We start from the raw sequence: 20,546 nt of genomic DNA, 5'->3' as shown, positions 1-20,546 counted from the left end.
CCAAGATGACTTAGTTTGAACACAGCTCTGAAAAGAGCTGCTCAGAGGTAAGATGTAGTCATTCATAATGTTTTATGATTCACAAATACAACCAATGCATATTATCAGCATTTCAGGTACTTCAGCCCTATAAGTGCACATTTATGCCCAGCATAGCACGAACATATAAGACTGATCTTTTTTTCCTTGTGAAATCCAAATGTAGCAAAATGGAAAGGAATAATTTATGGGCTTAATAGGTAGGCTTGTCATTATCCATGATAAATAATTCTGTGTAAAGAAGGAGAGAACTGCTTAGTTGCTGTTCTCAAAGCAGATCCAAGGCTGACTACTGCACCTTCTGAAATGGCTAATGACCGAGCTGGGCTCTGATACATCTTGGAAAATAAGCAACATTTGAAGGCACTAAAGATAAAATATAACTCCAGTTTTGTGGAATGACCTAATTATAACTATGCTCCCCAAAGAATTTGAGACATTTATTTGGCAGGAGCTTTTTTGAAGCATATTATTTTTATTGATTTTATTTTAGCATATATGGCTTTGTTGTTTGCTAAGACAAAGTCTGTGTGAGCATCCCTCTGCCTTTATACATTGGTGGTTGAGGTAGCCTGATTATTATGATGATTCCCTTATACATCACTAGAATGTAGTTTAGGGTTCAGTAATATTGAATAATGGAAGTACTGGTAATACTGTTTAGGTTTCAGTGTGGCTTTATGCACTAATCAGGTTAATCTAAACAGCTGCAAGTTATAGTCACTTATTTTTTACAGACAAAAGTGTAAGCACACAACAGAAAATGCTGTTCTTTTATTGGATTCCGTGATTTTTGTGAGCATCTTAGTCTTGCATCATTGTGTGCTGCATTTGGAAGCAAAAGCATTTTCAGAGGTAGCTGTCCTGATTTCAGTTCTTAGGAAGTAGCCTGTCTTAATTGGTCTGCTGTAAATATTTCTCAAGGGGAAGAAAAAAAAAAAAGAGAAACAAACAAAAAACAACAGAAGAATTGCTAAAGAGAGAAAGCAGAGGATTGTGGCGTTTTCAAGAAATAATTTATTTTAGCTGTCTGTGTTACTCTGACTTGCAGTGAAGAGCTTTGTAGCTCCCAAAAGACTGGTATAGCGTCAGAAATACGTGAATTCTCCAGCATGCATTTTTGCTCCCAAATGCATCGTTGTAATAGCAACATGTGTGCTCCATTCATTAGCCAGAGCTTTTACCTTTGCATTACATTCAAAGAAACTTTCTTACTGGTCTTTTAAAATATGCTTAAATGTCCAAATAATGGCAATTAGGATTTTCAGAATTACTACTTTGAAGCACTTGAGTTTGTTTTCGAAATGAATGCCAGCACAGTTCTCCCTTTAATAAAAATAAATAAATAAATAAATAAATCCATGGCCATCCTGTTTGTGGGTGGTTGTGCTTTTTCTAGTACCTGGAGGCTTCTTCTGGCTTGCTCAAGGCCACAGCCTTCTAGCTAACTTGAGGCAGGGGGTACCGCTGGAAGCAGCTCCAGTTGGGGTCTTAGAGAGGAGTGATGTGCTTACTAACTACTTGTTGGTTATTCCAGCAGAGTGGAAGGAGATATAATCTGTTCCTGAAGCGACGTCTCAGGGTAAAACAGTGATGAATGATACTGCAAGTGGCTTGGATGGCTGCAGTAATAACATGCTTCACTGTGTGATGTCTTCTGTTAACTGGGAGTTCACAGTCGCAAATATTTTGTGCTTTTTCAGAGAACTTTTTCACATGCATCTTGATATGATTTAAGAAGGAGCAGACAGAGATATATTTCCCTGAATTACTCTTTTTGGCTCCTACTCAAATAAAATGAAAACCCAATTTGGTCCTTTATTACTAAATGTCGATTTGCTGATGGATGTGGTCTAACAACAAAAAAACAAAGCTTCTTTAGCATGAAGTCAAATTTAGTCCAGGATACTAGCTTCTAGAGCTTTGCTATATGAACCTCTAGAGAGAGACAATAGTCTTTATTTGCTTAATATTAATTGTTGTAGCTTACTCATCAGAAAAGATCATCTTATTAAACCAATATTCTGGCATGCTGATAAGAATGAAAACATGAAGTTTAATTGATCTGTTAGAATATTAATTTTCCTGTTGCATTGATGCATTTTATTATCTTATTTTTTCCTCAGTTTTGAAATGTAACCCCTGTATTGTTTGTGTGCTAGTTTTGTATGTGATCCTTGCTGGGACATATTTCTCTGTGGCGGTTGACTTTTTGAATTGTGTTATGTAGAAGAAAATGCATGGAGCTTACTTTTTGCCACCTGCTTCAAGTTGATGAACTGTGCCCTAGGACACCCTGAACTAGGTTGCTTTGGTCTAGAGTGGTGTTCCTACTAACAGCAGAAGCAATTACTTGTCGTGATCATTTGTGACACTTCCTAAAAACTGTGAAAGAATAAACGATAGCAGCTCACTGGCTACACTAACATATACAATATTTATCCTTCAAACCAGTCATATACGTGCGGTATTTGTGGATACAGGCAGTTAATTTGGAAATGATTTTAGCTGCGTATAGGCCTTGTTAAAACTTGACCGAGTGTACCTTGAGCTATGAAGAAACGGAAAAATGGAGGCAATTTGAGAAAACTACTTTGTCCTCTGTTATTTTAGAGCAACAGCAATACTTGATTTTTAATTATATACCTATATCTTCCACAGATTGATAAAAGACATCAAAGCAAAGATTCAATTTTCTTCAGGGATGGAGTCAGGAGAATTGATTTTGTTCTCTCCTATGTGGATGATCTTAATAAAGAATGGGAAAAAAAGCTGGTAAGTTTGCTTTTCTGAGATGTTCCTGATTCTTATCTATCCTAACCTGAGTATCAAATTGCAAAGTTTTTCACATTAGTACACTCAGCTGGAATTGAACTTTGTAAAAACATTTTACAGAGGCCGAAAAAGCTGTTCTGTGTATAGAAATTTGTGCAAGTTACTGTTGAGCATTGAGACTCAACTTTACTAGATTTTTGGAGGCCTTATTTCCTGAATTGATCACTCACCATTGATTAAGGCTGCTCAGTATATCAAACAATCAGCTTAATGCCAAGTAACGCAAATGATTTTGCTTTCTTCATTTAACAGTCTAATAAAAACTGAGGCTTTGGTGGATCTGTAAACAATGTTAAATGAAGGGAAGTTTCTTCTTAATAAAGCATTATCCAAACGAGAAGTAATGATAACATTGTTTATATATTTTATACAAATGGGCTGTGTTTTGATTATTCACCCTTGCCTTCAGTTAACAGAAAACTAGGTCCATGTAAGTATCCGTGTAATTTTCCTTTTAAGAACTGAAAAAATTTTTTTGTTACTCTGCGTAAAACAAGTGCAGGATCTCCTCTTTGAGCTTTTGCCTGTGTTTGGTTTGTCTCTACATATATCCTCATTGTTTTAGTAAAATATTTGAAATGTCTTTGACAAGAGACCTCCTGTGGAACAAAGCACAGCATAACCACCTCCTAAGTAACAAGCAAGTTTGGGCTCCCCTCTGAAGTTCCAATTAGTGATCATCCTTGAACTTGTCAGCAAGACCCAGTTGCCTGAATGGTAACAATTGGGTGGACGGAATCAATAAATGACGTGTTGGTTCCTTGCTCTCACTGACATTTGAGCAATACTTGAATTCAAGCTATTTAAAAATCCAGTACTACAAGATGTGGTCAGGACAAATAATAAACTTACATACAGCATAACATTTTTTTTAAAAAAAAAAAAAAAGGCAGGGTTTTTAATGAGTTTGTTTCCTTGTTATTTGCTGCGGGTTTTCTGAGCCAGAAAGGGTTATGTTTGCACACTACTCTCTAATAGATGTTTCCAAAGTTTGTTCTAGAAAAGAAAGGGGGAGGGAAGCAAACCACAACCAAAAAGCCATTCTCACGTAATCGCATTATTCTGAAAGATAGGGCTTTCTGAAGAAAATAAATTATAGTAAAGCTTAGGACAGAATCAGAAGCAAAACTGAAGGTCTGTGAAGTAAAGAATGTTTTTCATCTATATCTTGTCATATTAAAGTGTTTCATAATTAAAAATGATAATTTCCTTTGAACAAAACGTGCAAGATTGGGCTGGTAATAAATAAATAAATAAATGCTTACTGCTTCCTTTATGGAGGTAATACTGCTTTCGTTCAAGACTTAGGCTGCCTGTACTTGTATGCAAATATGATCTAGTGTAGAACACAGCCCCTGCCTCTTACTCTTGTTACCGTGAAAAATCAAGAATCTCTGTCATCAGCTGTTTGATGCCTTTCCCTGCTTGGGCATCTCTGTCTGCCACCTTCGGTTACTGGTGTTGGGAAACTTGCTTGGGAGAACAGTGTTACATTATAGCTGTGGCATCCTAGGTTTATACAAAGGCGTGCTTTTTTTAAACTCACCCTGCTGCTTTATCAGGCTTTGTCGGGCTGTAATCCTAGCTAATTTATTTTTCTACCATAAAACAAAATGCATTTTAAAAAGAAGGGAGAGGAGGCCAGTCAGTGTAGAGAGGAAAAAGATATCCATGCAAAATATGTGAAAGCAATTCTTAAAATAAACATTTTCCATTAGTCATACTCCAATAAAACGTGGGAAGAAATGGAGGCTATTTAGGTAATATTTCAAGTTGGAAGGAAAATGGAATCATAGCCAGACGAGAGACCATGTACCTGGGTGTCATTATTTACTGAAGGATTGATGTGGAGGGGGGAAAACCAAGAGAATGTTGTGGTTCCTCTTGGACATAAAAATGCTTTTAGTTATGAAGAAGCATCTGTCTTCGAGGAGAGTAGTACACCTACATGAAGTTTTGTGAGATTTCATTCTGTATACGTCTCTTACCAGCAGGAGTTGACAGCACCATGAAAGAAGGCCTTGGTTTTGTGGCTCTGCAGGTTAGCTCTGTGCTCCCAGACTGGGCAGGTGTGGAGACGTCGGTGTTACGGCGTATCAGTTCTCATGTAGTTCTTGAGAATCTGCAGAGAAAGTGAAATTTACCCTATTTTTATGCTCAGCATAGGCCTTGATACAATGAATATGCCAGTAACTTAATATAGACTTAAAATACTAATACTAATACAGACTTAAAATACTTAAAATAGTAACTTAAAATAGACATGTCAGCTCAGAAGTACTGTGCTGTTGTATTTGTTGGAACAAAATCCAAATATTGACGCAGTGCAGCCTTTGGAATTTGCTTGATACTGGACTTGTGGTTGTACGGTTGTTGCTGGAAAGAAACGTGCTTTTCTTCTACTGTAGTACAATGATACAGCAAAATCTAAGAGCTTAGAATAGAAATGTTTACAGGAAGAGAATAACAGTTGTGACAAAGGGTTTTGTTTCCTTGTCTCGAGGAAACAGCTTTATTCTGCATTTCTAAGAGAGGAATGAAAAACTTCTTTGTGTGCTTCCCCGTGGCTCTGATACAGATGTAAGAGGCGGTCTGTTCATCTTCTCCCTTAGCTTCATGCAGAACAAATGCATTAACTTATTTGATGTTCCCCAGAACCTCTCCAGCTTAAACTCTGTTTTGAATTTGCCTTCTGTAAGCTACAGGAATAAATCCTAAACGCAAGGTCTCTGTAAACAAAAATGAAGATTACATTTTTGTGAGACAGAAGTTGTATTTTCCTTAAAACCTCTAGGAGACAGCAGTATTGTATTTTATCTGTATATGAAATATATGAGAATACGGAAAAATTAATAATTTTTTAAAAACATGTTTAAGAAACTATTCAGGTAGGGCTAGGCGTGATCTTTATTGCCTATACGCGCATTTCTTCACACACACACACACACACACAAAAAAAAAAAAAAAAAAAAGCACTGAGACTTTGGGATCTCTGGGCAGAATAATTGTTGCTTTCTGTTTTTACTGGAAGCCAACTCCACCTGTCCCTGTGGGACATAGAGACACAAAGAGACATTATCTAGACCTCTCCAGCTTTTCAGTGTCTCTGGGAGAAAGCAGGAGCTGCTCTGACACCAGAGAGCCAGCAGCTGCAGCAGGCTCAGGTGCAGGTTGCTCCCCGTGCAGCCCGTTCGGGTGCCAGCTGGCAGAAGCCCGGTGGAACTGGGTGCAGAATTCACGGGTGCTTTGCAGCGTGTGGCTGTTCCTACAGGTGGTAGTTGTTTCCCAGTGCCCTACGTGAGGCTGTGGTCAGAAGGCCGAGCATCCTGACATGCTTTTGTAAGGCTGGCATTGCCTGCCTGAAGGGAGGGGAAAAGTAAGGAGGGAGGCAGGGGTTTGACTAAGCAATGTGTTGAATACTTTAAAAGGGTTATTTTTCTGTTTAGTGATTTATTTATTTTTTTTACTTGCAATAGCGGCATTGTTACCAAGGAACAGATCTGGAACAGTTGTCTACATATCTTGAGTAGCTAATTATCCAGTGATGCATCTGCACTGGGCATATTAGTGCTGGTGGACTTCGGATCTTGCTTTGTTAATCTTATCAGGAGGGTTCATTCTGCTGAAGCATGCATTAAGGCAAAGTCATCCTGTAGCAGCCTGGGGGTTAGCCACAGCGTGCTGGGAGAGGTGAAGGCTGTATCCCCCACTATCCTTTGTGGGCCACAGTGGTCTCAGAAAATGTGGTTTCTGCCTTTTGCAGATGCTTCTGGGAGGTTTAAGAACTGTATTTAAACAAAATGTGGGGAGGGGAATGAGCCCACTATCAGTGGCCTAATCATGGGATTATCTTCCATCAACCCCCTGTGACAGCAGGGCAGGGTCTGTAGTGGAATCCCAAGAATGTGTCCCGAGTGTGGCTTTTTAGGGTTGAGGGAGTGAGCTTACGATTGTTTTGTGTATATATTAAAAACACAAAGTGGCACAGGGCCAAGAGTACATTTTGTCCAATGTAAGCCTTTCATAGCAATATGAAGAAATACAGCATTTGACAGGAAAGGGGAGTAATGTTTTAGTTTTGTTTGTTTTTCTAGCAGATTGATTTGCTTTTAAAGATGGCTGTTTCAAGTGGCTGCAAAGTACAGTATATTCATGTCTTTCAGAGAAGGTGGCTTATGAGAAGAGAGCAAGGTGGTAAAAAACGTAATTTCTTTTGGAGCAGTTCAGTTTATCATCCTAAATAAATAGTAAGAAGAATTCAGTAATCAGGGCCGTACCCTTTGGCTCTGTCTATTGCTGGGCTGCACAGATCAAGGAGGAGCTGACTGGTGAGCATCTGGTAGCACAGAACCCCTGGGCTTGGATCTCCTCCAACATATACCAGGGCAAGAATGCATGGCAGTGTGCTTTGTTTGGAGAAAATGTAAGCCAGGACAGCACATAGCTTTGGATACGAGGCTTGAATGTCAGCTTTTATATACCACTTCTGAATGTAATTATAAATCACTTGCTAGTTGTATTGTTTTCTCTTAGATCAGCAGGTCAGCAAACATGTTCTTTGGTGTTAATACAGGTACACATAGGCAGGTTTGTGGGATAGATTAATTAAAAGAAATACACGGAATTGTGTTTGCCTCAGTACGCCTCAGGATTCACCATGATTCCAGAGTTCATCTAGGTTAGTGTCTAATTTAATAACTAATGATATTTGGCAAAATCGGACGTTAGAGGTTAAAATGCAATGCCAGTAACACAGTAGATACAGCAACACATTTTAGCATAGATCTGAGGGCCATTAAACCTGTTCTTCAGTCTGTATTCATTAATCTGAATAGTTCATGCAAACTCTGATGTAACTAGGTCAGCTTGCTTCTCACAGAAACACAGCAACATAAAACGGCCTGAAGACTTTGGTTTTTTTCCTTCTCGGTGTGTGTTGTATAAGGCTATGGTAGAGAACGTGTCACACATCACTGCAGGTTTTAGCTAGAAATCAATTGGTTGTCTAGCTAGTGCTTTCTAATGAGGCTACAGCTCAATATTTAGTATGACTTGTGGTTGTTCTGGCAGTTCTTCAGCAAATGTTATGTAATTAAAAGGAAATTAATTCAGTCTCCCAATAGGAGCAAAAGTTCTGCAGAGAAGGAGGCGAAAGAGATCTTGCCTAAAGACACTGCCTAGGGATTACTTGGCAAAGAAGCAGAGTTGAAGCAGGATACCTCGGCATCAGACTCACAGAGGTCATGCACCTATCATGCACTGCCACAGGCAGGTTTCCTTATCTCTGCTTCAAGTCCATGCTGATTTTATACAGACTAAGCACATGTGGGCTTACACATGGTGATTTTGTACTCCTATCTAGTTTTACAGCTAAATAGTTGATGAGGCATACTGCTTGAATGGTCTGTGATGGGTACCTGAACATTCGCACCGGATAGGGTCATTAAACTGGTGACGAGATGTCACTGTAAGCAATAACAGAGCAGTCTTCTCAAACGCTTCCAGGATTTTTCTTTTTATCCAGTTTTTCCCATTCTCATAGAAGTACTGCTGAATTGTCATAATAACCCTCCTAACAACTCAGAAATGCTCAGTGCTCCAGAGTTGAATTGTCAGCTTTCCCGGGTGGCACAGCTTACGAGCCTATTCCTAACTAACACGTAAGTTTGGTGTAGTGGGTCAGCACAATTCCCCTTGTGCTGCTGAGAGTCTACTGGTGTGCTGCAGCTGGCTTGTGTCTGCTGGGCTTTTGTGTCTGCTGGTTGCTTTTACAGAGGTTGTGTAGAGTAAAGGGGTCTTTATCAGGATCCCTGGAAGGAGCTGAAGCCCGCAGTCACTGATCAGTTAGTTACTGACTTCATGGGTGAGTAATGTGCGTTTATTTCTCTGCAGGAAAGAAGAAAAGAATTTGAGAGCAATCTGCAGAAGGCTGGTTTAGAACTAGAAACAGAAGACAAGAAGGTAACAAATAAAAAGGCATCTCAAGAAAAATTTGTACTAAAGAAACCTGTAAATGACTAAACATAAAGCACTTTGCCTTAGAAAAATGATGAGATTCTAGCAGATTTCATGGAGCATGACTAGCTTAAGTGAAAAAAGTACATGTGTCTATTGGAGTTATTTTTCCAGGCAGGCTCTCAAGTATTGTCTAAAGAAAGGTATTTTGTTTCAGGAAGAACTAAATGCTTTCGGTTTTATAACAAAAAGAAAGCAGTTTGAAAATAGCTGTGAATTCGCTTAAACCACGTAAATAGGAAGTATGTTCATAGCTAGGTTTAATCTCAGCTAATAACTTGGAATTCGGTGACTAGATTAACACATGCTCACTGGCTGTTGTAATTACACTGAGGATGCACCCTGGTTTAACAACACCAGGATGGTTGATTAGTGTCATTGTTTACTTTGTCAGTGGAGAACTGAGGGTGCTGACAGTCAGCACCTTTTTTTTTCCTTCCAGAGACTGAGTGGAGCAAAATAACTTCTTGATGAAATTTAGGCTCTGTAACATCCACAGATGGAGATTCATTGAGCAATATGTTAAAATATGATTGCTGTTATCTCCTCTGTGTGTGTGTGACATGCTAAGCAATGCTACAAGGACATGCGCTGTGGGGTGAGGCCTGCAATAAGATTATTCCTTATCGTAGGTGTAAGGCTGTACCAGATACTGCAGCTCTTGATGGGATGTTGTTGCAAGTAGTCTTGTGTGATCTACTCTGCTCTATGAAAACTGCCCCCTCCAGGAAACAGAGCAGCTTTAAAATCTACCACGGTGGCCTGAAGGACAGCTGGATTGCCAAGTGGCCAGCCCTGCACAGCAAACCCTTGCATTTTGAATGCACTCAGAATGTAATGAGTGTGTTCAAGCCTCAGAGTACAAGATAAATGTAGTCTGAAAAGCCTTTGTGAGCATTTAGGAGTGCACAGATTATTTGTGTCTTCAGTCAACCACCCAGATAGGCTATTCAGTGTTTAAAAAAAGAAAGTCCTAAAAAAGAAAATCTTTTTTTTGAAAGCTTAGAAAAATATTTAAAAGGAAATAAATTGTGTATAACAAGTGTTCTGATAAATCTTTCAATAAAGCACAGTGTAGTCTGATGTCAGATTTAACTCTTCCGGGGCAGGAATCTGAAGATGGCAAGATTTATTTTGTCAAGATCCATGCCCCATGGGAGGTTCTGATCACATACGCAGAAGTGCTGAACATTAAAGTTCCCATCAAGGAAAATGATATTCCCTCGATGGTGGAGAACCCCTTGGACTGTATGCTTACACCATTCAGGCTTCCTGAGAAGGTGATGCACCCTGAGCCGGATTATTTCACTGCACCGTTCAGCAAGGAGAAGCAGGAGCTGTACCTCATTAACGATGAGAGCACTTTCTTCTCACCATCCATGAGAAACAGAATAGTACGTACATGAATTTGTCTACTTCCATTTACAAGTTGATTTGCACTGACCGTAGGAATATACATGCAAGGAAGGAGTATATAAAGTGTTATCTCTGTGGGTAAATACGAGGAAGCCACAATATCTGCTCATTTTTCTTAGAATGCTGAAATAATATTTGTGAGAGTGGATCTTCTAGACTTTACGGGGCAGGTTTGCCCTTCGCAGTCTCACAGGGTCAGGCCTTGTGAAGAAATACTTCTTCCTTTGTATATTCTTGCAGATTATACACAGTGCACAGCCACTGTAGGGTTTTGTTAAGTAGCCTTAAAGCAGGAAAGGATTGAATTTCATGTGTTTAAATCTCAGGTTAATTATATTCTTACACGTTGTCCATATGGAACAGAAGAAGGAAAGAAAAAGTTTGGAATTAAAAGACTGCTAAATAATGGCACATATTCAGCTGCATATCCTCTTCATGATGTAAGTATTTTAGCTTTCAGCTCCCTCGAGCATTTCCCAATGTTTTAATCTTTTACCTACTGTGACATTGCCGTTTCCAGCAGAAATGAAAATGTACTCAAACCCTTCAGTTTGTCCTGGTAATTGATTCTGTTTTACAATTCACAAGAAATATCTGCCAGCCTCACCGTTTGGCTTTTATGTGCTGAAATGTTTCTACCTACAGATGAGTTTCTGGGGTGTAACTGAAAGTCAGTCACATAATTTGTAGCAAACTTAATGCACAGGAATATACTATAATGTTTATGATACAGATTATGCAGTAAAATGTTAGGAAGATCCCTTTTTAAAAAAGAAAAAAAGGATAAATGGACATTCTGTAGGTTTACAGGGGATAAGTTCAGCTGATGAGAGTCTAGGCTGTACTGCTGCTGGAAAGTACGTCATAGTGTTGGGAGTACCAAAAAGCAGGTAATAAAGAGTAGTTGTACAATTACCTTTTCTATACTCATACAATCAACCTTAAATTGTTAAACAAACTTCCCAAATCATGAGATAGCCTTACAAATCATTGACAAATTATTTAATACTTTAAAATAGTTTGAGAACGCAAAATTTGTGTTACTTATACTTCTTGATTTCTACTTAAAAACCAATTTGCATGCTTTTCTTGGTGATTAAGAAGCATTCAGAAAAAAAGGAAAAATAACTGAACAAACTGAACTGCCAAATGTTTCTAAACAGCTGAGTTCTACGGCATAAAATTAAAAGAGCTATGAGAAACTGTGGTAATTTTATGCCATTTAATTTCTAGGAAACTGACCAAGATCCTATGTTTCCTTGGTATTTGGCGGGTAGATACATGATAGTGATGACCACTACTGAAGTCAATTAGTGTCAGAATTTCATTTTGCTCCTCCTTGCATTCCAACTTCAAAAAACACAGCACTGAGTGCATTATAGTGCAGTGTCTAGAGGCTGGAACCAGCTTTGATTTATATCCCCCTAGGTTACAGCCCTCCGTGAAATGCTACTGCCAGTGGAATTTATATTGAAAGCCTGATTCTGAACTACAGAAAACAGGATTTAAATTTACATCGTTTTTTAGTGAAGCAGGAGTTAAACAGTGGTTTTCTATTTCAGAGAAACTTGAACTTCTGCAGCTCCATATGCTACACCAGTGTAAAGGAATGAACCATTTATTGCAGTAATCTACTGGAGCAAACGAGTCCACAGTGCCAGTGTTGTACTAGCACAACATTGGTGTAAGAAAACATGAAGTGGCTACATAGTACAGGTCAACTTCATGTCGAAAATGCATATTATCTTAAAACATTACATATATGAAGAGGTTGCTATTTCAAGTACTGAAGCGATGTGTGATTGAGTGAATATTAGATTATCTTAACTGGCACAAAATTAAGAGGTGTACATCGTTATTAATGCTCGCTTCTTTCAATTTAGTGTTTGAATCTGTCGATGAGCTGTTTTGCCTTTCCTCTGATTTGCTCACAGTGTCAGTACTGGAAAAAGGCAAGTGATCCAAACTGTGACAATGAGAGGTACACACTGTATATGGAGTGGGCCCGTTTCTTACGGTTCTACAAAGAGCAGCCTTTGGATCTCATCAGGTAAAATATCATATGGGTTTTATCATATTTATTTGGTGTTCACTGTAATACAAGCTCATACTGATTTGTAGATGTTTCCAGCTGGGAAATTCTTACCACTTGTAAGATGAAGATCTGATGAGAATTGGACACATAATTGGGTTGTAGGACTTTGGAGGACGCAGCATATTTTTTTTTACTAGCAAATGGGAATGTGCTGTGCTGCATATTAAGCCTCATACAACCTAGCCAGCACTCCTGATAGATACCTTATAGATAGTTAGATGTAGATGAAGACATATAAAGAATATCTTGAATTTCATCATAAATATCTGCCACAATTTTTTAAAATGGGTTTGAAATTTGGAAATTTCAACATAGTTCTGAAAACATATAGATAAAATCAGTTTCTGAAGCTTGACTCTTAATTCAGCATTAAACCACAATTGAAACTAACCTTACCCAACATTTCTTGAATTCAACTCACATTTATATAACAACTGCATTGCTTTATTCATGGGTTACAGTTAGCACTTCCATTACACAACCAGTTTTGTCTCTGTGATAAATTACTCTTTAATTCTAACCATGTGATCAGTATAAAAAAAAAAAAAAGTAAATCTTGCTTGCTTTATCCTATGGAAAGGATTTAAAGATAGTTTCCTGCTGGAGTGGGGTTTCAAAGGAGACCATGTTTTGTTCTTTCAACCTATATGACTTGCAACAGCTGGCTTTCAGTATAATATTTATGAGCGTATGTCCATGGATTTTCTTATTTTACCTGAGAATTTTGCCAACTGTTTCATATTGATTCTGGATAGTTTGTTCTACTGCAGTTTTAAACTGTGTTTTGTATCCCCTACTCAGTTGTGATGGTTGTGGTTTTGTTTCTTTGTTGTATTCAGGAAATACTACGGTGAGAAGATAGGAATCTATTTTGCCTGGCTCGGATTTTACACTGAGATGCTATTCCTTGCAGCAGTTGTCGGCGTAATCTGCTTTCTTTATGGCTTGTTTACAATGGATGAAAATATGAGCAGGTAAGCTTAATGTTGAAATCTCCTAGCCTTATAATGGTAAAAGTTAAGCAGTATGAAAACATCGTTCATGTAGAAAAATAACAAATTTTTATACTCAAAGCAGACAAATTTATTCTTCGGCTATCTGTATTGACCTAAACAGTGGTGGACGGCCTGTGTAGAACTGGTAACTATTAACTAGCAAGACTTGGCTTGCAGGTGAAAAGCAAAATTTTATTGCAGTTTGGCAACAACTTCTTATATAGGATTCCATGCAACACATAAGATCTACAGAATACCACTGACGTATCTCAATTTTTTTTTCCAAGTGTTAATTGTTGCCTTATGCTTTTATATTTGAATCTATCTTGCAGAGTAGTATATTGGCCTTTCTACGTAGGTTATCGTTTTTACTGACTACCAAAAGCATGAGTGTGGTACAGATCAGCAGTATTCTACTGTCAGAGATGGCTCAATGATCTCAGAAGCCAGAGTTTGCTTGTTTTAAAATAAATATTGTATTTGTTTCTTCAAGGATCCCAAGATTTACTACATTCAGGGATGTGGTGTGATATTTCATAGCTTACTGTTTTTTATAAGGATTTGAGAAAATGTTGAGTTTTAAGTGTAAAAGATAGTTTTATAAATTAAAATTCAGCAACAGGCATTTAACCTACATTTCTACACAGAATATCACTGCACCCATTCTATTGTATCATGCCATTTTGAGACTTACGTGTCTCAAGCATAACTTATGTTCAGAATTGACCTGCGAATACTGCTATACATGTTCAAGTATACACAGGATCGTAAAATTCACTCAGTGTAGTCGTTAAATTGAAATAACAAGTCACACTAAAGATATCCAAGTTGAGTTAACACCTCTCCTTTTAGAAAAGGTGTTACGAGCACATTACTAATTTGATGGAAAATAACGTGGCTTGTATGTCACCTGAAAGCAGTGCAAGTGCTGTACAGCTCCTTACACACCTGATTTTTTTTTCAGTAACAAATCAGAAAGCCCATACCAAGCGAAGAGCTTGTTCTTTTTCTTGCAGCAGCTGCTTCTATATGGCTTGCCCTGACTGACTACAAGTTAACACCACTGATAATGACAAGGCTTAGCATATTCTCTGTGAAGCTGCAAATACTGAGCTTTGAACAAATCCAACTTGGACGTTTTTCTTTTTTGGGGAATGACTTGTACATAACAGCTCTTAAGATGCTACAAAAACAGACACTGTGCAACTTTTTTGTCCTCAGCAAAGAAATCTGTGACCCAGCAATTGGAGGAGAAATCATTATGTGTCCTCTTTGTGACCGAGAGTGTGAGTACTGGAGACTAAACACCACCTGTGAGTCCTCAGAGGTCTGTATTGGGTTCTTCAGCCACTTCTCTTTTTTGATCATTTTTGATCAGCATTGTTTTTGTTACTGAACTGTTCCTATGTGTTCTGTTGCAGTATTCCCATTTGTTTGACAACGTGGCGACTCTATTTTTTGCAATTTTCATGGGCATATGGGGTGAGTACATTTGCTAACAAGTTTTAAGTTAAGTAATAAATAGATCTTGGCCAAACTGCTTGGGGACACTGGAGGTGTGAAGAAGAGAGGGTGAATGGCTTCGTTTTAACATTCTGCCTCACATGCAAAAGTGAAAAAAAAAAAAAAAAAAAAAAAAAAAGACAAATACATCTATGTGTGTATATATATAAATATGCACATACACACACAAATAGATGAATATGAAATATACTTAAATCTTCAGTTGGGATACAGTGCTTCCAGTAACGCACACAGACATTTGCGCGAATGGAAGGTCAGTTCTTGTATGTTATCAAAGGATGGAACTACAAACCTTTTTCAAAGATATCTCAAAACAATTTTGAATAAGCTGATTTTGTATGGCTGTTTTCCTCAGCTTTTCTTGGTTTTAAGCATGGATTACTCATTCAGGAAGTACCATCAAAAGACTTTAGAACTGCACAAGATAAGGTTTCCTGTGATTGTATGAACCATAAAGTCTCTCCAGCTCAAATAAGAGCCGTCAGATTACCAAAGGTTTATATTTTGAAGTAGTTTATAAAAGGCCTTTTGAGCATCATATAATAGTATAAATTTTGTAGTTGTTTATATACGAAATCAGTTCTCTCTGATATTTAAAAACAAACTTAAGCTAAACTAATTCTTGACCATGAAAAGCATAAGACATTCCCTGTCTCTATAATGATCACAATATCAAACAATCATCAAAAAGCAAAACAAATCCTTCAAATGTACAGCTTGAAAACAATTCTGCTGATTTGTAGTAATTGTTCATGTGTTATACATCTATGTGCAAGCAGTTAGTTGAATTATCACAGTTCCTCTGTTGTGTATTACTATTTGCATATGAGAATTAAAACTACTTGAACATGGTTGTCATAACCATGGAAATAGCCTTTTTCTGTCTTGGCACCTTCCTTTTCATCCATTTCTGGAATTAAATTAATTAACATAATTAATCTGTGTTATGGTCTTAGCTTTGAAATGCAATAGTCATTAAAAATAGATGGGTCACATCGTGAGAGCAAATAATAGACTGCAGAATAGGAGTCAATGTAGAACCAGGTTTAACTTGGTTCATAAAATTGTTTGCTTTTCTATTAAAACTATACTTTAACACTTCCAAATTGCAGTTACTCTTTTCTTGGAGTTTTGGAAGAGGCGGCAAGCTAGACTGAAATATGAGTGGGATTTGGTTGATTTTGAAGAGGAACAGCAACAACTCCAGCTGAGGCCAGAGTACGAGGCAAAATGCACCCAAAAGAAGAAGAATCCTGTGACTCAGGTAATGTAGCTTACTGGTAGTGTACATTGCCTGAGTGGACACGAATGCAAATTCAGTTATGTACCAAAAGATAATTTTGATAGTGCTTGAGTTCTGTATCTAATTGCTAGGTAAAAATTTGTGTGATATATAAGCAGCCCTACTTCCCTACTGGAGTAGGGCAGGCCCTCAGCTATTAGATCTCCACACAACATTTGTCATGGCAATCAGCATGGCTTACATTTGTAGAACATGATCCCAGCTACACCCTCTACAGCCTCACTGAACGCACTGAATACCAAAGCAGCATTTGGTAACACACTGTTTTCTCACTGAAGGCATTTGCTTGGTGACTACTGAGCTTTGCACATTTGGACTAGGGTGAGAGAAAAGTGTGTTAGCTTCTGAAAGCAGCATAGCCTTGTTATTGTCAGTGAGTCCTGCAGCTAACAGCCCTGTGTTTCAGGGCACAGCACCATCGTAGTGTAGCTGCACTGCTTTCCTGTCTGAGGTTACCAGTAACTGCGGGTTCTCAGTACATCAGCCTCTTGCATGTGACAGGCACGTCCCGTTAGACCGTGGTTGTCTTCCTGCAGATGTCTTTGTTGTCTAGGTTTTTGACAGAGAGTAAATTAGAACTTTTTTTTTTTTTTGCTTCTGGGGTGTGTTTATAATCTTCATTAATTATTCTCTAATGATTTTAATTTCCACAGGAAATAGATATATTAAATCGGGAATACAGAGGTGGAGTTTACATCTTTCACCGTCTGTATGGTGTTCTTCACACTTCAAGATATCAGGCTGAAATCTTCGCACATTTAAAAGCAGCCTTTCTCACTCCTTTGCAAGAGCAGTCTTATTAATCTAAAGATATGCAAGCGTGGCTAGTTGTGTTTTTTTTCTTTTGGCACACAAACACGTTATTTGGCAAACACTAGAGAAATGAAAGTTGCTGAAGACTTTTGTCTGAAATCTAATAGAGATATAATTAACCGCATTATTGAACTCTTCTTAATTTACATTTAATTTAGGTAAGGAGATATTTGACAAATTTAGGGATTGGTTGCATTCCAATACAACATCTACCACCTTAATTTGAAGTATTTTGAAATCAACCTTGCTTTTCCTTGAGCTGTCTATAAATAATTTGCTTTCACTAGTCATGAGTATAATAAGGTGACCCAGTCTTCAGAAAAGAAACAGAATCTTAGCCAGAGCATTGTTCTATAAGCAGTAGGCCTGTCTTTCAAGGCTGTCTACTTAATTATTAGGAGATACGAGAAGTAAAATTAGCATATACAAGTTTTTTTTCCTGTCTCTCCTTCCCCTTCTGCACATGCAGTATTAATGCTGGTGTTCTTATACTAGCAACTTGTACGCTGTAGTCACACAGAGATCTTAGAGGAGAAGCACTATGATTTTGAGCGCATCTCTGCCAAGGTGTCGTTTTCTGCAAACTCAGGAAAATACCTTCAGGCAAACCCTAATTTTTGATGAGCTAGTTCAGCTAATTGCAAACAGATAACTACCTGCTAGTTTGCAGATACTACTTGCTAGTTTGCCTCCCTGTGTATGCTTAGGTAGAAAACCTCCACTTTCTTACATAACTGCACAGTAACAAAAACCAACTGAACCACAGTGGTTCAGCTGTAGTGGAAGGAAAGAGCAGAGGGAATCACAGAGGCAGTTCAGGGCCCTCGTGCTCTGAGATAACGTACTGCAGCGGTTGTGTGAGTACAAGAAAGTGATAGACTGTCTCGTGAGCAGTGGTTACATGTGGCAGGGTCCAAAACCTGTAGTCTGATGAGGTGAATTGGCCGCAGCCGATGGCACCCCAAGATGGCATGGGTTAGGTGCATTTGTGTAACTGTCTTGAGGGAAGAGACCATTCTCTCTCTAAATTCATGCAGATCTTGCAGATGGCTTATTTGGAATTGATTTAGGAAAGAAATAGAAATTGGACCTTGATATATTTTTCTTATCGAAGACTGAGATAGTGCACTGTTCTGTTCTTTATAACTATGCATTAACAGCTGCCATAAAAATTCAGTGACTGCATAATCCTCTATTTTATGACATACACATTTATTACCTTGGTAGATTTTCAGAAGCTTTTGTGCAGCAGGGTTTAGCAATGATCTTTTATCAGTGCCCAGTTACAGCAGATCATACAGCTTAGCCACACCTTAGCATAATTCCGTTTCATTAGATAATAGGTAATACTGAACAATAATTGAAAAAAAATTAATTCTGCAGACTGGGTAAGATGATATGGATACAGGTCACTGAGTTTCTTGCGTTCCAAGGCTAGCTTTGCTTCTACCAGAAAACTATTTCTAAATTACTCCTGGCCATGATTCAAGGTTCAAGGTGCACAGAAATAGAAATTTGCCATCTTCAGGATGGAATTAATATCTCGTTTGCTATTAAAATTGCATTGGTATCATCCTTACGGTGATGATGCCATCCTGAACTATTTAACTAGATCATAACTAGAATCTGCCTTTGCTGATTACAGTTGAATCTCTATTTAAATAAATAACATTCCATTCAAAATTCCTCAGTCATTGCATATTATTGCCTGTATTGTGTTCCAAAGCAGAAAACTGTTCAAGTAGCCTAGAATGCAAGATATTTGTTCCCTAGTATAGAACATAAATATTTATTAATGCATAATAGGTATAAGACATTATGAGCCTATTTAAAGTCACCTGATAGCTATGTTCATAACTTCTCTTCAGCTGTTTTTATGGTTCTATTGATATAACCTCAAACTTTTGCCATAATAAAAAAAAAATAAATGTAATAATCAGAGGCTAAAGTATTTATTGATAAATGTGCTTAATAAGTATACTCTAGGCAGATATAGGCAGTATATTTTACTTTCTCATGAGAGTACAGCAAATTACACCTGTAACAGTCACATCTGTATCAACCTGATAATTAGCTAAAGAATATTGCCATCAAAAAGCAACAGTAGAACGATTGATATTGTGCTGGCCTGTAGCAATCCAAGTTCCTTCCTCCAAGAGGAAAAGAAGTATGCTACAGTACCCTGGCCCAAAGATTTATCAAATTCAGATTACTTGCCGCTAATTTTTTTCTATTGGCATGGATTTTGAAATAATCATTTCTTAACATGTGATCTGGTATTTTAGGAATTAGAATTGGTTGCGAAAGAGAGAACTTTTCACGAACATGGCAAACTGTTCTTGTGCTATGTGGGAATACTCTTTTGGGTAAGACCTAGCTGCCTGATGCTGCAGCAACGACTGGCAACTAATGAATGCAGCCATTTCTTCAATACAAAAATAAGTATATTGAAGGAGTGGAAGAAAATACTTTCTGGCTGTGTGGAAAAGCATGGTACATCCACTTAGATGATCATTAAGAAACCCTGACACAAATGATTTGTTAAAAACCAGTCCAGTTTTGAACTCAGTGCTGTATGGCAGCTGACCTAGCATTACAGTTCTGCCCTCTTCATGCAATGAAGCAGTTGGTCTTTTTCCTTCAGCTACTGACTGATTTTTGCAAAGGTTTAACCATTCTTTCCAGGTACTGTCTTGACTTCTAGCATTGTTACAGCCACTTTCGTCCTGATCTTTTTGGAATTTTTTTTGTTCAGCACATTCAAAATGATGTCATACCTGCCCTTGTAGAGAGAGGGGTTGTGAGTTGTTTTCCTTGGATGTGGTCACTTTCCCACAGCTATTGAGAGCTCTGTGTGCTGCTTGATGTTGGAATAAGTTTATGGATTTGTGAACTATGCTGTGCTTGCTTGACTGTTTCAGGAGATGGAGCCTTACTTGCCTCTAACTAGCCAGGCTGTGCGGTTCTGCATCTCAGGAACTACAGTGTTGTTCTGGGTGAGCATCTTCTTTAAATTATCCCATTAACACTTACCACAGTTACTGATCATCACTAATTATGGCATTAACACATGCACTAATGTGTTAGCTTCCCTTGGATTATTGTCCTGCTGATTTCCCATGGTCATGCAAAATGCAGTTCACTTCAGTGGACAAAGATAAGAAACCTTGAAAATCTGTCATTAACTAGTAAATTGATGTGATGTTTTATCATAGGGCTTACTTGTTCTCTGGCTTATATGCCATTACCAAGCAACAGTGGAAAAAATGTGCAGTAAAGGTGAAAAAAATACATTATTCACTACAATGAAGTTACAACATATTTCTTTATAGAAATAACTGTAGAGTGAATTTCAGGGTGGACAATACAATCTAACCTGTCTTTTCCATCTCCATTTTTGAGTTTGTATCCTTCTGCACAATTTTTTTGAATGTCTGCTTTACTTCTGTTAACAAAAGAATTATCGTAGCCTTAATGTGTGTAATATAACCAAGTGTTTTACCTGTGGTGT

General features: G+C 37.9%; 1 protein-coding gene across 8 annotated transcripts in view; it reads left to right on the top strand.

Moving 5' to 3' along the window:
* Nucleotides 1-20,546, top strand: part of ANO5 (anoctamin 5) — a 54,191-nt gene that overhangs the window by 21,366 nt on the left and 12,279 nt on the right. For 2 of the 8 annotated variants that reach the window (XM_084288135.1, XM_084288134.1), the window contains exons 4-14: nucleotides 1,580-1,621; nucleotides 2,701-2,814; nucleotides 8,767-8,835; nucleotides 9,999-10,283; nucleotides 10,632-10,745; nucleotides 12,189-12,355; nucleotides 13,240-13,374; nucleotides 14,617-14,722; nucleotides 14,817-14,877; nucleotides 16,032-16,183; nucleotides 19,957-20,031. In XM_084288135.1, coding sequence (XP_084144261.1) covers nucleotides 1,580-1,621; nucleotides 2,701-2,814; nucleotides 8,767-8,835; nucleotides 9,999-10,283; nucleotides 10,632-10,745; nucleotides 12,189-12,355; nucleotides 13,240-13,374; nucleotides 14,617-14,722; nucleotides 14,817-14,877; nucleotides 16,032-16,183; nucleotides 19,957-20,031 — 1,320 coding nt within the window. Of the gene's footprint in view, nucleotides 1-1,576; nucleotides 1,622-2,700; nucleotides 2,815-8,766; nucleotides 8,836-9,998; nucleotides 10,284-10,631; nucleotides 10,746-12,188; nucleotides 12,356-13,239; nucleotides 13,375-14,616; nucleotides 14,723-14,816; nucleotides 14,878-16,031; nucleotides 16,184-19,956; nucleotides 20,032-20,546 lie in introns of all 8 variants that reach the window. The other 6 variants (XM_084288137.1, XM_084288136.1, XM_084288133.1 and 3 more) reach the window with 4 other exon arrangements.

Source organism: Netta rufina, assembly GCF_964035555.1.
Source record: "Netta rufina genome assembly, chromosome: 5".
In the NCBI taxonomy this organism is placed as follows: domain Eukaryota; kingdom Metazoa; phylum Chordata; class Aves; order Anseriformes; family Anatidae; genus Netta; species Netta rufina.
This window is presented reverse-complemented; position numbering and strand designations above follow the sequence as displayed.